Source organism: Erithacus rubecula (genome assembly GCF_903797595.1).
Source record: "Erithacus rubecula genome assembly, contig: scaffold_515_arrow_ctg1, whole genome shotgun sequence".
NCBI classification, from domain to species: domain Eukaryota; kingdom Metazoa; phylum Chordata; class Aves; order Passeriformes; family Muscicapidae; genus Erithacus; species Erithacus rubecula.
In genome coordinates, this window is record NW_027635824.1 from 1 (window position 1) to 13,266 (window position 13,266).

General features: G+C 51.0%; 1 protein-coding gene across 1 annotated transcript; it reads left to right on the forward strand.

Annotated features, from left to right (window-relative positions):
- The first annotated feature begins 8,500 nt into the window (after positions 1-8,500).
- Positions 8,501-10,822, forward strand: LOC306816314 (uncharacterized protein). Its single transcript, XM_079332770.1, has 2 exons — positions 8,501-9,597; positions 10,225-10,822. Exons 1-2 carry the CDS (start codon positions 8,517-8,519, stop codon positions 10,785-10,787), a joined length of 1,644 nt encoding a protein of 547 aa, XP_079188896.1. The 5' UTR covers positions 8,501-8,516; the 3' UTR covers positions 10,788-10,822.
- Positions 10,823-13,266: the final 2,444 nt, after the last annotated feature.

Consider the following 13,266-nt stretch of genomic DNA (forward strand, 5'->3'; position numbering starts at 1 on the left):
CCAAGGGCAGCTGGAGCAGTCAGCGCCCCTTTCAGCCTCGGGGGCCCGGAGCCCGCTCAGCACCAACCTCCCGCACCCCTCCAGGCTGCCGGGGGTCCCCCGGCTCCGGGATCGCCCCTCTGTGCTCTCCTCGCTCCGGGGCTCCCGCCTTCCCCCCCGGCTCTGCCAGGGATCCCCAGACACGAAACTGCCCCGTCCCCGCCGATACCGGGCGATCCCACATGGGAGCGGCCAAGACCTCGAGAGGGGCATTTCCGGCTCGGCTTTGGGGTCCTGCAAGATCCAAACATCCCCTGAACCGCAAAATGAAACCCTCCTGGAGCCCCCCCCCCCCCCCCCCCATGATGGATTTGGGGCGAGCACCACCTCCCCATTCACCTGCGGGTTTTTGGGGGGCGATGCTGCCGGACCCGGGGGAGCTGCGACCTCAGCGAGCACAAGGGAGACGCACGTGGCTCTAAAACCGCTCCTCCTCTTCCTGCCACTCCTCCTCCTCTCCCAGCGCAGCCAGAGCCGCTGGAACTGGGGTGCCCAACGCCATGAGCAACCTCCAGGTCCCTCCCAGGACCCCTCAAATCCCTGGAATCGAGCGTCCCCCGCATCCCCTGAAAGATCCCCCCGTGTCCCCAAGCAGGTCGTTATTTAACATCTCTATTTTTACCCTGGTTTTGGGTGTTTGGGAAGGACAAAGAGAAATGCAGAGAAAATCCAGGCCACGGGGAGGATGTGCAGCCCCCAGCCAGGTGTCTTCCCAACACGGATCAGCAGCACCAGGGCTCAGGGGGGCTCTGCCCACCGGGGGTCCCTGGGGATCATCCAGCGCGGATCCTGCCATGGGGATGGAGCTGCAGCAGGGCACTGTCTTAGTTTGACAGACAGGTGTCTGCTGAGGAGCTCTGGAGCTTCTCTTGAATCAGAAAATGTAAACTCCCTCCCTCTAAATTAATATGACTTGGAATTAAGGAGCTCCCTGGCAAAGATATGGGATTTAGAATAGCAGTTTTTATCTGAGAAGATGAAAATAAAAGTATAGTAATATAAAGACCAAGACACTGGCAAGGTCAGAATGTAACCTGTAACCCTGTTGCTCAGGGTGTTGGTTACAGTCTGAATAATGGTACCTATAGTTTTCTTGGAGTGACAGATGTGTTTTTTTTGGAGCAATGATTTTGCAGGAGGTTGTAGTTACTTTTTTAACATCTAGTAATGATGAAGATAGGCCTGATCTTCTTCTGGGAATTTAGTGGGAAAGGCTGCTCTGATGTTTCAAATTTCAGATTTTATTTAGTCTGGAATTACTTGGCCTTTCTCCTTGTGTGGAGCATCTTCCATAAGGTATAACTCCTTGTGTGGAGGAGTTCTGAGGGATGGTCATGGAAGAGATAAGGAGCCCTGCTCCACCTGGTTTCAGCAGATGGTGATAGAATGTATACTTCTGCTTGCATCTTGCATGGCAATTTAAGACATGATCTACTCCTTATTCTGTTACCATCTGCATCCTTCCTAAATTAATACCTGCTTTCAACTCTGCTATATATTTTTATCCACTGTGATACTTTACACAGAGTTCTCACTTAAGATTAGGTTTCTTTATCTTTCTGAGTTTCTTTACCTTTCTGCATCACCTACTAAGTGTAATTAGGTTTTTGAACAAAGACAATTGTACAGGTCTGCCTTTGCTTGAGGTGGGCCTAATCTAAACTGTCTTAAAATACCTTTTACATGTACTACAGGGACTTTATCCCCATCCACTGTGTGCAAGGCTTCAGACTGGGCAGGACTTGCTTGAGTGATGGACTTTCAGGTGTTGACTATTTAGGTGGCTTTTGTTAAGTTCATTTCTCAATTTTGGGATGTTTCCCTGCCAAGTGCCTTTAGGGTAATTTTAAGTAGTCTTTTGTACAGTTCAATTTTGCTGGCAGCTGGTGTGTGATAAGGGATATGATCTATTTATTCAATATCCTGGTTTTTGGCTGAGGTGTTTCTAAGGCTGTTCTTGAAATGAGTTCTATTGTCTGACGATTCTCTCAGGGGTGCTGTGTCTTTATAGGACTTGCTTTTTTGGGCTTCAGATGGTGTTTTGAGTAGTAGTCTGAGGTACAGGGTAGGTTTCTAATGATCTAGTGCTGGCTTCTACAATTGTGCTCACGTAGCACTTGCCTTGGGGGGTTTGAGGCAGTGTGATGTAGTTCATTTGCTCGGCTTCTTTATACTTATATTTGAAATACTGCCCCCCATATTATAGAGGCCTTATTGACTTGGCTTGCTTGATTTTAGCACGTCTTACAGTTATGGATAACTTGAGAAATGCAATTTATAGTTAAATCTGCTTTTCAATGTTGTTCCTACTTATAGGTGGCATTTTTGCCGTGATAGCTTGAGTCAGTGTGGGCCTATTGAGCTAGGAACAACTCTCCCTTATTTAAATTTATTTGTGACATCTCTGTTTTTGCAGCTTGATCTACTTGCTCCTTGTTTTAGTGTTCTTTATTAGCCTGACTTTTGAGGACGTGGCCGTCTACATGATGGACTTTTACAGATAGTTTGTCTGAGTGGCAATGTTTTTCCACTCATCAGCAGCCTCAATTGGTTTTCCTTTATGTTGCTAGCTGGCCTTTTTTTACCTTTCTAGCTCACTCCACAGAGCATTGGTTACTATTTATGATTCAGTATAAAGGTAGAACTTTGTCCAGTTCTCTCTTTCAGCAGTGTCCAGGGCCAGCTGAATGGCTTTGAGTTCAGCAAGTGCACTTGATTCACCTTCTCCTTCAGTAGCTTGTGTGACTCGTCGTGTGGGGCTCCCTGCGGCCACTTTCCACTTCTGGTTCATCAACCATGAGACAGAAACTGTCAGTGACAAGAGCACAGTGTGTTTGTTTTGCTGGTAGTTAATTGTATGGTGGAGCTTTTTAGCCTGGGTTATTTGTTTCTGCTCCTTTTTGTTAGTGAGACTAAGGTTTTTATCTTGTGGCCGGTTTTAAGTGTTGTTAAAATTTCAGGGTGATTTGTGTTTCTAATCCGGCCGTGCTGTGTGATGAGAGCAATCCATGGGCTCCATGTGGTGTGGGTGGCGTGGTGGGTTGAGGAGCCTTTTCTTTAACCACCCACCCCAGCATCGGGAGTCAGGGTGCCAGGAGGAGTTGTGCTTTTGTGATAATTTCTTTTGAGGTGGCTTCAACTTTCCTATTATAGGCAGCTAAGATTTTGTTGAGTTTTTGGGGGTTTTTTTGTGAGTATAGTTTGCTTCAGACTTTCTGTAACTTTGACTCCAGAATTCTAGTGCTCGCCCTCGAGTCTCCCTAGGCACCTTCTGCTAAAGACTCCAGGACAAACCATTGTTCTTGGCTGCAGAGTAAAGCACATTCCTCACCTCTGGTCTTACCCTGACTGGGCCAAGGGCACTGCATGAGCGATTTTCTGCTTGGTCTGGGTGAAGGTTTGTTGCTGTTCACGGCCACAGCTGGAATTGTTCTTCTTAGGGTGAGCAGGTAGAGAGGGCTCACAATGTGGCTGCACTCAGGAATGCATTCTCTAAAAACCTATGGCCCCTAGGAAAGCTTGTGTTTCCTTCTTGCTGCTTGGTGGAGACATTGTGATGACCTCATTGATCATTTCAGTGGGGATCTGGCTCTGTCCATCTTGCCACTCTCCTCCCAGGAACTGGATCTCTCAGGCAGGTCCCTTGACTTTGCTCTTCTCGATGGGAAAACCTCCTTCCAGCAGAATCTGGATGATCCTCTCTCCTTTCTCAAATGCTTTTATTGCCCTGTTCCTGCACACAATGATGTTATTGATGTATTGCAGATGTTTTGGAGCTTTCCCCTTTTCCAGTGCAGCCTGGATCAGCCCGTGGCAGATGGTGGGGCTGTGTTTCCACCCCTGGGGCAATCGGTTCCAGGTGTGCTGTACGTCCCTCCAGGTGAAAGCAAACTGAGGCCTGCACTCTGCTGCCAAAGGAATGGAGAAAAATGCATTGGCAATGTCAATGGAGCCACTTTGCTGCCTTGGGCTCCAGCTCCTCCTGGAGATCCAGCGTGTCCGGCACGGCAGTGCTCAGCACTGGAGAATCAACGACTGGGAGAGAGAGGGGGTCTACTGACTGCTGATCAGAATCCAAATTTACTCTCAGCTGCATGTGCTTATATATAATTTTTAGGAAATCTGGTATTTTTCTACCACATCGGTTGGATTAAACATCACACAGGCAAACTTACACATTTTGCAACATTTCTATTTGATTCATTCTTCTTTCCTGTCCCCAGTCTTGATCCAATCTTCATGGACCCTTCAAAGCTCTGTTTGCTCCTGCCAAGGGATCTTGGTTATCAAGCTGCTTATGCTTATTAAATCCACAGTACTCTGTCTTAGCTCCCACAGTGGAGTCACTTCATTCAAGGCACAATAGCCTACAGTCAATTTCTATTGTCTGTCAGACTTGCCCATAGGCGAACTGGGGCTGTTGAAGGGTGAGTGGGTTTTACTGTGCACCCTTTGACATTCTAGCCAAAGTTTTATGGGTGGGGATAATGGCATCTTGATTCATCTGATACTGCTGGCTGTGTGCTGTTGAGGTGTGTCATGATCCGCCCAACCCGAGTGGGAGTCGTGACTGGTTCTTTTATGGATCTCAGAGTGCAAAAGACACAGCAGGGGACAAAAGCAGTTTGCTTTAACATAAATGCACTTTATTTAATGCTGACCAAAATGGACTAGGGGAAGAGAGAGAGAGAGAGAGAGAGAGAAAGGGGGGTCAGGATTATAGCTATCAAGACGGGCAGACGAATCCTTGTGGAGCAGCCAATAGCTGTCTGTTGCTGTCTGGACTTTTATAGTCCTTTCCCAAAGCAAGTGGCTTCTGGCCAAAAGGTGGGAAGATTTATGGACTATTGTATGTGGAGATAATTACCCTGAGGAACAGGTGGAAACAGGACGTTTCAAGGCACACCAAACCATCTTTGTTGTTATGAACACACACAGGGCAGCCCATACTGACTAGTCCATTGTTCTTCCATCTGTGGGAGCTTTGTTGAGTCAGCGCCCCGTGACTAGTTGTCATGAGAAAGCAGTCCTGGTAGGCATCACCTGCGGAACAGTCACTTGGCGTTCCTCCCATCCCTGGCCAGCGCAGGCCTCAGGTGAGGGTTATTGAGCAGAAACAGACGAGAGGCTCAGATGGACTCTCACAACAGGGAATATGGAAATAGCAACTGGAGAGAGAATATGGGATGGAGATACAGAGGATGGGACAGAGAACAGAAAGGGCCGATGGAAAGATTTTGTGTCAGAGGGGCTCTTAGTGCCTGTCCCTCGAGAGGCCTGGGGTGAGGAGAGCAAGCGGAGCCGTGCAGCCCAGGGCCGCTCCGTGCCTCGTCTGCCTCCCTGCAGGGCCAAGCCCCCGTGGGACACGCGGCTTCTCCCGCCCAGGCCCTCCATGGGCAGCCGTGTGCCCCCAGGAAACGTCCCTCCCGCTCCAGGCGGGCGCTGCGGGGGCTGTTCCGCTGTCCCTGCCTGAGGCCACGGCCCGAGGAGTAGCACAGACACGGCAGTGACAGCAGCCATTGCTCCATAGCTGCCCTCCCTGCAGGGCTGCAGCGCCCATGGCTCTCTGAACAACTGCACCGGGCACCAACAGGAACAGGAACAGTGTCCCAGTGATGTGTCCAAGGCAGGAATGTGACACACACACACCAAAGGCATTGCAGCAGCAGCCAACGTTACCGAGGCCTTGGCTCCTTCTCTAGCTGAGAAGGCACATGCGGGTCATTGTCACTGCTCGAGCTCGTTGCCACCCGGCCAAGCAGCCAAGAGCAGCTGAACCCCCAAGGGCCTGGGCCTGCTCTCCAACCGGCCCCACCGGCCCAGTTACACCATCAACGGGATTACACAATCTATCACATTCAGTTATAAAGGTGAAATCTTTTATAACTGTGAGGCCTCCAGGCCAGCTGTAGGCCACCAGAGAACAGGAGTGTGGAGAAGATGGAGATGGCAAAAAGGTGACGAAATGACAATGACAAAGAGTAACATGAAGATCACAGAGGCAATGAGGAGGATAAAGACATTGAAGAAAACAAAGATGACAAGAACAGTAAAGAAGACAGAGATGAAGGAGGTGAAGATAATAACAAAGACAAAGAGAAAAGGCAGAAGACTATTTTAAAAATAAATTGAAGAGAAAGAGTAGGACAGGAATAAGGTATTAGCAATACGTAGAGGAAGAGGAAAAGGACTAGGACTAGGAATTTAGGAATACATAGAAGAGGGATAGGAGGAGTTATTTAGGAATACATAGAAGAAGAGGAATTAGAACTTAAAAGGCTAGAGAAGAGGAATAGTGATATGAATAGTAAATTTAGAATCCATAGAAGAGGAGTAATAGGAACAAGGGTTTGAAAACCCATAGGATAGGAAGAGGAATGTTGAGTACAATGGTAAGATATGTAGATGAGGAAACGAGGAGGGAGAATTATGAAAATAAGCAGAATTTGAATTATGATTTAGAACTCCCTTAATGTAGTGAAAACCGAGTAAATAAGTAAATGTCACAAGTTATTTCTGCATTCCAATAAAACTGTTTTGCACAAGAGCAAATTGTCCAGATTTCCTTTCTCCTCTCTCCAAACCATTGATGGATTTCCCCCTTCAGTCCCAGTGCCCTGGGAGCAGTGACTGCTAAGTCCTAGTCCCTGTGGAAGAGTACTCAGATAGAACATGGAAAGTTTGGAACCAGCTGAGATTGAGCTCTGCTCCCACAGAATGAGGGCGGGCATGAGAGGGAACAGCCTCCAGCTGTGCCCCAGTCGAGGGTCGGGTTGGATATTGGGAACAATTCATGCCTGGAAAGCCATTTCCAGCCCAGGGCAGTGGGAGAGACCCCATTGCTGGAGGGATTTCAAATCCACATGGATTTGTGGGGACCTCGATGAAAGGTTGTGGCCCTGGTAGGACCGGGAGTCGTAGGGATGGATCTGCAAGGTCATTTCCAGCCAAAATGATTCTGTGACTCCATCAGCCCCCACCTGCAGAGCTGCATCCAGCACCAGAATCAAGGTCAGAATGTGGAGCTGCTGGAGCAATCCCAGAGGGGGTCATGGAGATGCTTTGATACACTTTGTTTCCCTTAGGTCTACTATTTCTCAAAAAGATATTATATATATCATTGAAATTAATAAGAAGGACTTGCTGTTGTTTTAGATTATGGAGCACGATTAGGTAATAAAAAAAAGATCAGTGATAATCTGAGGGATTATATAACATGGTATTATATTCATGGAACTTGAACACAATCCAAGACGTCATTTTTATTTGTGTTGTTAGCAGTCCATGTGCGATAGGCTGTTCACTGCAAATTGAGTCTGGAGACCATTGGAGGATGAGATGAGAAGCTGCAAGGGCACAGCTGCTTCAGCATGGTGATCAGCACGGCTGCAGAGGAATCTCAGCTCCAGCTCCTGGAGCAGCTCCTGCCTGGCCAACTCCACTGACCCTGCTGTCTCCACATTGCTTCCCTCATATGTTCTCACTTCTTCCTCTTCCCTGGCTAGGAAAAACTCTGTGTGTGGTTTTGTTTTTTTTTTTTTTTTTTTAAGTTTTTTTCTAAATACATTATAATTGAGGAGTTCCCACCCCTCTTCATGACCCAGCCTTGGTCAGCAGCGTGTCCATCATCAGAGCCATCAGGAATTGGCTCTGCCAGACATGCTGGAAGCTCGCAGCAGCTTCTCACAGCAGCCACCTCTGTGGGGCCGTCACTGTCAAGAGCCAGGCCCTGCCAAACCAAAACTGTCCCCAAGGCCGGGCCTGCTCCGGGCCCGTTCCCGGCTGCCCCGCTGCTCTTGGGGTGCCGGGGTGGCCCTTGGTGACTCGGGCACTCTGTGTTGGGCCCTTGATGACACAGGACATGGTGGTGGCCAGAGAGCCTTGGGACAGCAGAGAGTCCCGCCCTGGCTGAGGGTTTCTAGGGGCACTGCAGGGCCCGGGGTGCCCAGTGCCAGGAGAGCCGCTCCAGCAGGAGGAAGCAACTCCCGGGATCTGTCTGTGCAGATGCCCAAGGTGACAGATGAGCACAAAGCCACCAAAGGCAGCCCCAGCCCTGGCACGGCCCTGGGGCCAATTGCTCGTGCCTGGCCAGCGCAGCTGCACACCCAGGGCTCTGCAGCCTGGGGCTGGGGCTGGCGTGTGCCAGCGTGGCCAAAGCCTCTCAGGGCTCTGGGCACAGCACGGGCCACAAGGCCACGGGTCCGGGGCTGCTCCCAGACAGTTCCTGGCTGTTCCACTGCTCGTGGAATGCTGGGTGTGGCCCTTGGTGACACAGGCGCTTTGTGTCCTGGACTACTGTGATGTGGGACATGATGGTGGCCAGAGATCATTGTGACATCAGGGAGCCCCACCCTTAACTCAAGGTATTTAAGGAGTGCAGAGCCCTGGAGTGCTCAGTCCCAGGAGCGCCGCTCTGTGAGGAGGAAGCAGCTCCCTGGACCTGTCTGCAGTTGAGAGCAGTAGATATTGTGGAGAAGATGGAAAACCCCAACTCCCAGGCCACCCATGGCCCACTGCTGAGCCTGCGGAGGAGGCCTGGTGTGAAGGATGAGGCAGGAAGTAGAGGCCAGCGGATGGAGAAGGCCAGGATCTTTGCTCTGCCAAGGGAGCCGTCTCCATCCCACACCTCCTCCTCCTCCTCCTCATCCTCATCCTCTTCCTCGCTGGTGCCCATCAAGCTGCCACCAGTGCACCTCGGGCAGCCAAAGGTGGGACCCAGAAATCTTGGATCCCTCACGGTCCCAGAGGTGCAGCCCCGGCTGCTACAGGCAGCGCCGCAGGGCAGCCGCAGCCAGGCCCTGTCCCTCTGTGGGGACAGTCTGCCACCGCTGCCACCTGTGCCACGGCCGCCAGCACTGCCCCGCCTGCTGAGCCCCAGGGACACTGAGAGCCGGGGCACAGAGCTGGGCAGTGCAGGGGAGAAGGGGCCGCAGCCCTGCAGCCCCTGTCCTCGGCAGCCACACAGCCCCGTGCCCAGGGTGCTCCTGCCCCCGCTCAGGGTGGCCCAGGAGGGCACAGCCCGTGTGTCCCCGAGCTGGCAGCTGCTGCCTGTGCCACCCATCCCCGCGGGGGCTGCAGCCATGGGGCGCAGCCTCAGGGGCACAGTGCCTGACAGACAGAATAATGACTGCAAACGTCCCCAAGAGGAAAATGGCAGGTACAAGAGTCTGTTTGAAGTGATAGAAGAGTTTGAGCTCTTTCAAGGGGACAGCCAGAGTGAGCAGGAGCTGTCCCCAGAGGAAGATGACAGGGAGCTCTCTCCAGAGGACAGTGACACAGATTCAGAGCTGTCTGAAGAGGAAGAGGCCATAGGGGTCACTTCAGGGGAGAGCATAAGTGAAGAGGATCTGTCCCAAGTGGAGGAGATCACTAAATTTGGTGTAGAGGACAGCAGAAGATACAAGCAGCTGTCCCCAGTGGAAGAGGAGATTGAGGTCAGTCCAGAGGACAGCAGGAGTGACCAAGACCTTTCCCCAGTGGAAGAAGACATTGAGGTCAGTCCAGAAGACAGCACAAATGACCAGCAACTGTCCCCAGTGGAAGAGGAGATTGAGGATGGTCCAGAGGTCAGCACAAATGACCAAGAGCTGTCCCCAAGGGAAGATGAAAGCAAGCTCTTTCCAGTGGAGAGCATAAGGGATGAGCAGCTAACCCAAGTAGAAGAGGCCATTGAGCTCTCTCCACGGGAAAGTGACACTGAGCCAGAGCTGTCCCAAGAGGAAGAGGCCAGAGAGGTCACTTCAGGTGACAGCACAAGTGACCAGCAGCTGTCCCCAGTGGAAGGGGACATCAGTGTCATTTCAGGGGACACCCCGACTGATGGGGACATGGCCTCAGTGGAGAAGTATATTGAGATCATTCCAGGGGATAGCATGAGTGAGAAGGATCTGTCCCCAGGGGAAGAGGCCATTGAGGTAATTTCAGCAGACAGCACAAGTGACCAGGAGCTGTTCCAAGTTCAAGAGACCATCGTGGTCCTTCCAATGGACAACCCGACTGATGAGGAGCTGCCCTCAATGGAAGAGGCTGTCGAGGTTGGTCCAGAGGACAGCACAGGTGACCAGGAGCTGTGCAAATTTACAGAGTCCATTGAGCTCGTCCCAGGGGACAGCAAGGGTGACAAGGAGCTGTCCCTGGGTGTAGAAAACCTTGAAGATCCATTCCAAGGGGGAGAGAGTGACAAAGAACTGCCCCAAGGGGATTACTGCAAGGATGAGAAGCTTTCCCCAAAAGATGTCAAATATGAAACAGAGCTGAGCTTTGGGGAAGCCTGCAATGTCCAAGACATGTTCCCACAGGATGCAGATGACAACAAACAGCTCTCCCTGTGGGAAGAACGTGAGCAGGAGGAGGTAGCAAGGAGGGCCCTGCTCGGTGGTAGGGACAGAGATTCAAGCTCATCACCTGAACTGAAATCACTGGAGACACGGAGCCCACTCAGTGTCCTGTTCAATACTCCGCCCAGCAGCCAGGCTCAGATCTCCATGAGCCAGAACAGCACCAGGGAGCCCCTGAGCCAGGCTGTGCCGGAGATGCAGGCACTGAGGCAGCAGCAGCAGGAGCAGGGTGCCCTGGAGCACTGGATTGCTGCAGAAAGGGAAGCAGCAGTTTCCCCAGGAAGGGAAGGGAGCTCCGTGCCTGCCCCGCACAGACCCCCCAGGAAACGTCCCTCCCGCTTCAGGCGGGCGCTGCGGGTGCTGCAGGGGCTGTTCCTGTGTCCCTGCCTGAGGCCGCAGCCTGAGGAGTGACACAGACAGGGCACCACAGCACAGATTGCTCCAGAGCCTCCCTCCCTGCATGGCTAAGGGCACCCGGGGCTGCCAACATCCATGGGAGCAGGGGCACAAACAGGAACAGGAACAGTGTCACAGTGATGTGTCCAAGGCAGGAATGTGACACACACACACACCAAAGGCATTGCAGCAGCAGCCAACGTTACCGAGGCCTTGGCTCCTTCTCTAGCTCAGAAGGCACATGCGGGTCATTGTCACTGCTCGAGCTCGTTGCCACCCGGCCAAGCAGCCAAGAGCAGCTGAACCCCCAAGGGCCTGGGCCTGCTCTCCAACCGTCCCCACCGGCCCAGTTACACCATCAACGGGATTACACAATCTATCACATTCAGTTATAAAGGTGAAATCTTTTATAACTGTGAGGCCTCCAGGCCAGCTGTAGGCCACCAGAGAACAGGAGTGTGGAGAAGATGGAGATGGCAAAAAGATGATGAAGATGACGACGACAAAGAGGAACATGATAACCACAGAGGCAATGACGAGGATAAAGACATTGAAGAAAATGAAGATGACAAGGACAGTAAAGAAGACAGAGATGAAGGAGGTGAAGATAATAACAAAGACAAAGAGAAAAGCAAGAAGACTATTTTAAAGATAAATTGAAGAGCAACAGTATAACAGAAATAAGATATTAGCAATACGTAGAGGAAGAGGACTAGGACTAGGACTAGTAATTTAGGAATACATAGAAGAAGAGGAATTAGAATGTAAAAGCCGAGAGAAGAATAATTCTAATATGAATAGTAAATTTAGAATCCATAGAAGAAGTGTAATGGGAACAAGAATTTGAAAATCCATAGGATAAGAAGAGGAATGTTAAGTAGAATGGTAAAATACGTACATGAGGAAACGGGGAGGCAGAATAATGAGAATAAGCAGATTTTTAATTATGATTTAGAACTCCATTAATGTAGTGAAAACCTAGTAAATAAGTAAATGTCATGAGATACTTCTACATTCCAATAAAACTGTGTTGCACAAGAATACAGTGTCCAGATTTCCTTTTTCCTCTCTCCAAGCCATTGATGGATTTTCCCCTTCAGTCCCAGTGCCCTGGGAACAGTGTCTGCTAAGCCCCAGTGTCTGTGGAAGAGTGCCCAGCTAGAACATGGAAAGTTTGGAGCCAGCTGACATTGGGCTCTGCTCCTAACAAATGAGGGCAGGCACGAGAAGGAACAGCCTGCAGCTGTACCCCAGTCGAGGGTCGGGTTGGATATTGGGAACAATTCATGCCTGGAAAGCCATTTCCAGCCCAGGGCAGTTGTGGAGTCCCCATTGCTGGAGGGATTTCAAATCCACATGGATTTGGGGGGACCTGGATCAGGGGTGGTGGCCCTGGCAGGAGCGGGAGTCATAGGGCTGGATCTGCAAGGTCATTTCCAGCCAAAATGATTCTGTGACTCCATCAGCCCCCACCTGCAGAGCTGCATCCAGCACCAGAATCAAGGTCAGGATGTGGCGCTTCTGGAGCAATCCCAGAGAGGGTCATGGAGATGATTTGATACACTTTGTTTCCCTTAGGTCTACTACATTACTGAAATGAATAAGAAGCACCTGCTGTTGTTTCAGATTATGGAACAACTTTAGGTAATGTAAAATGATCAGTCAAAATCCCAGAGATTATATGACAAGATATTTAATTCATGGTACTTGAGGACACTCCAAGAAGTCATTTTTATTTGTGTTGTGAGCAGTCCATGTAGGATAGGTTGTTCCCCATAACTTGAGTCTGGAGAGCATTGGAGGATGAGATGAGAAGCTGCAAGGGCACAGCTGCTTCAGCATGGTGATCAGCACGGCTGCAGAGGAATCTCAGCTCCAGCTCCTGGAGCAGCTCCTGCCTGGCCAACTCCACTGATCCAGGTGTCTCCACATTGCTTGCCTCATATGTTCTCACTTCCTCTTCCTCTCTGGTTAAGCAACAAATGTGTGTGCGCCTTTTTTTCCCCTGTTTGTTTTTAATTTTTCTCTAAATACATTAGAATTGAGGAGTTTCCCACCCCACTCCAAGGCCCCGTCTTGGTCAGCAGTGTGTCCATCATAAGAGCCATCAGGAATTGGCTCTGCCAGACATGCTGGAAGCTCGCAGCAGCTTCTCACAGCAGCCACCTCTGTGGGGCCGTCACTGTCAAGAGCCAGGCCCTGCCAAACCAAAACTGTCCCCAAGGCCGGGCCTGCTCCGGGCCCGTTCCCGGCTGCCCCGCTGCTCTTGGGGTGCCGGGGTGGCTCTTGGTGACTCGGGCGCTCTGTGTCGGGGCCTTTGATGACACAGGACATGGTGGTGGCCAGAGAGCCTTGGGACAGCAGAGAGTCCCGCCCTGGCTGAGGGTTTCTAGGGGCACTGCAGGGCCCGGGGTGCCCAGTGCCAGGAGAGCCGCTCCAGCAGGAGGAAGCAACTCCCAGGATGTGTCTGTGCAGATGCTCAAGGTGACAGACG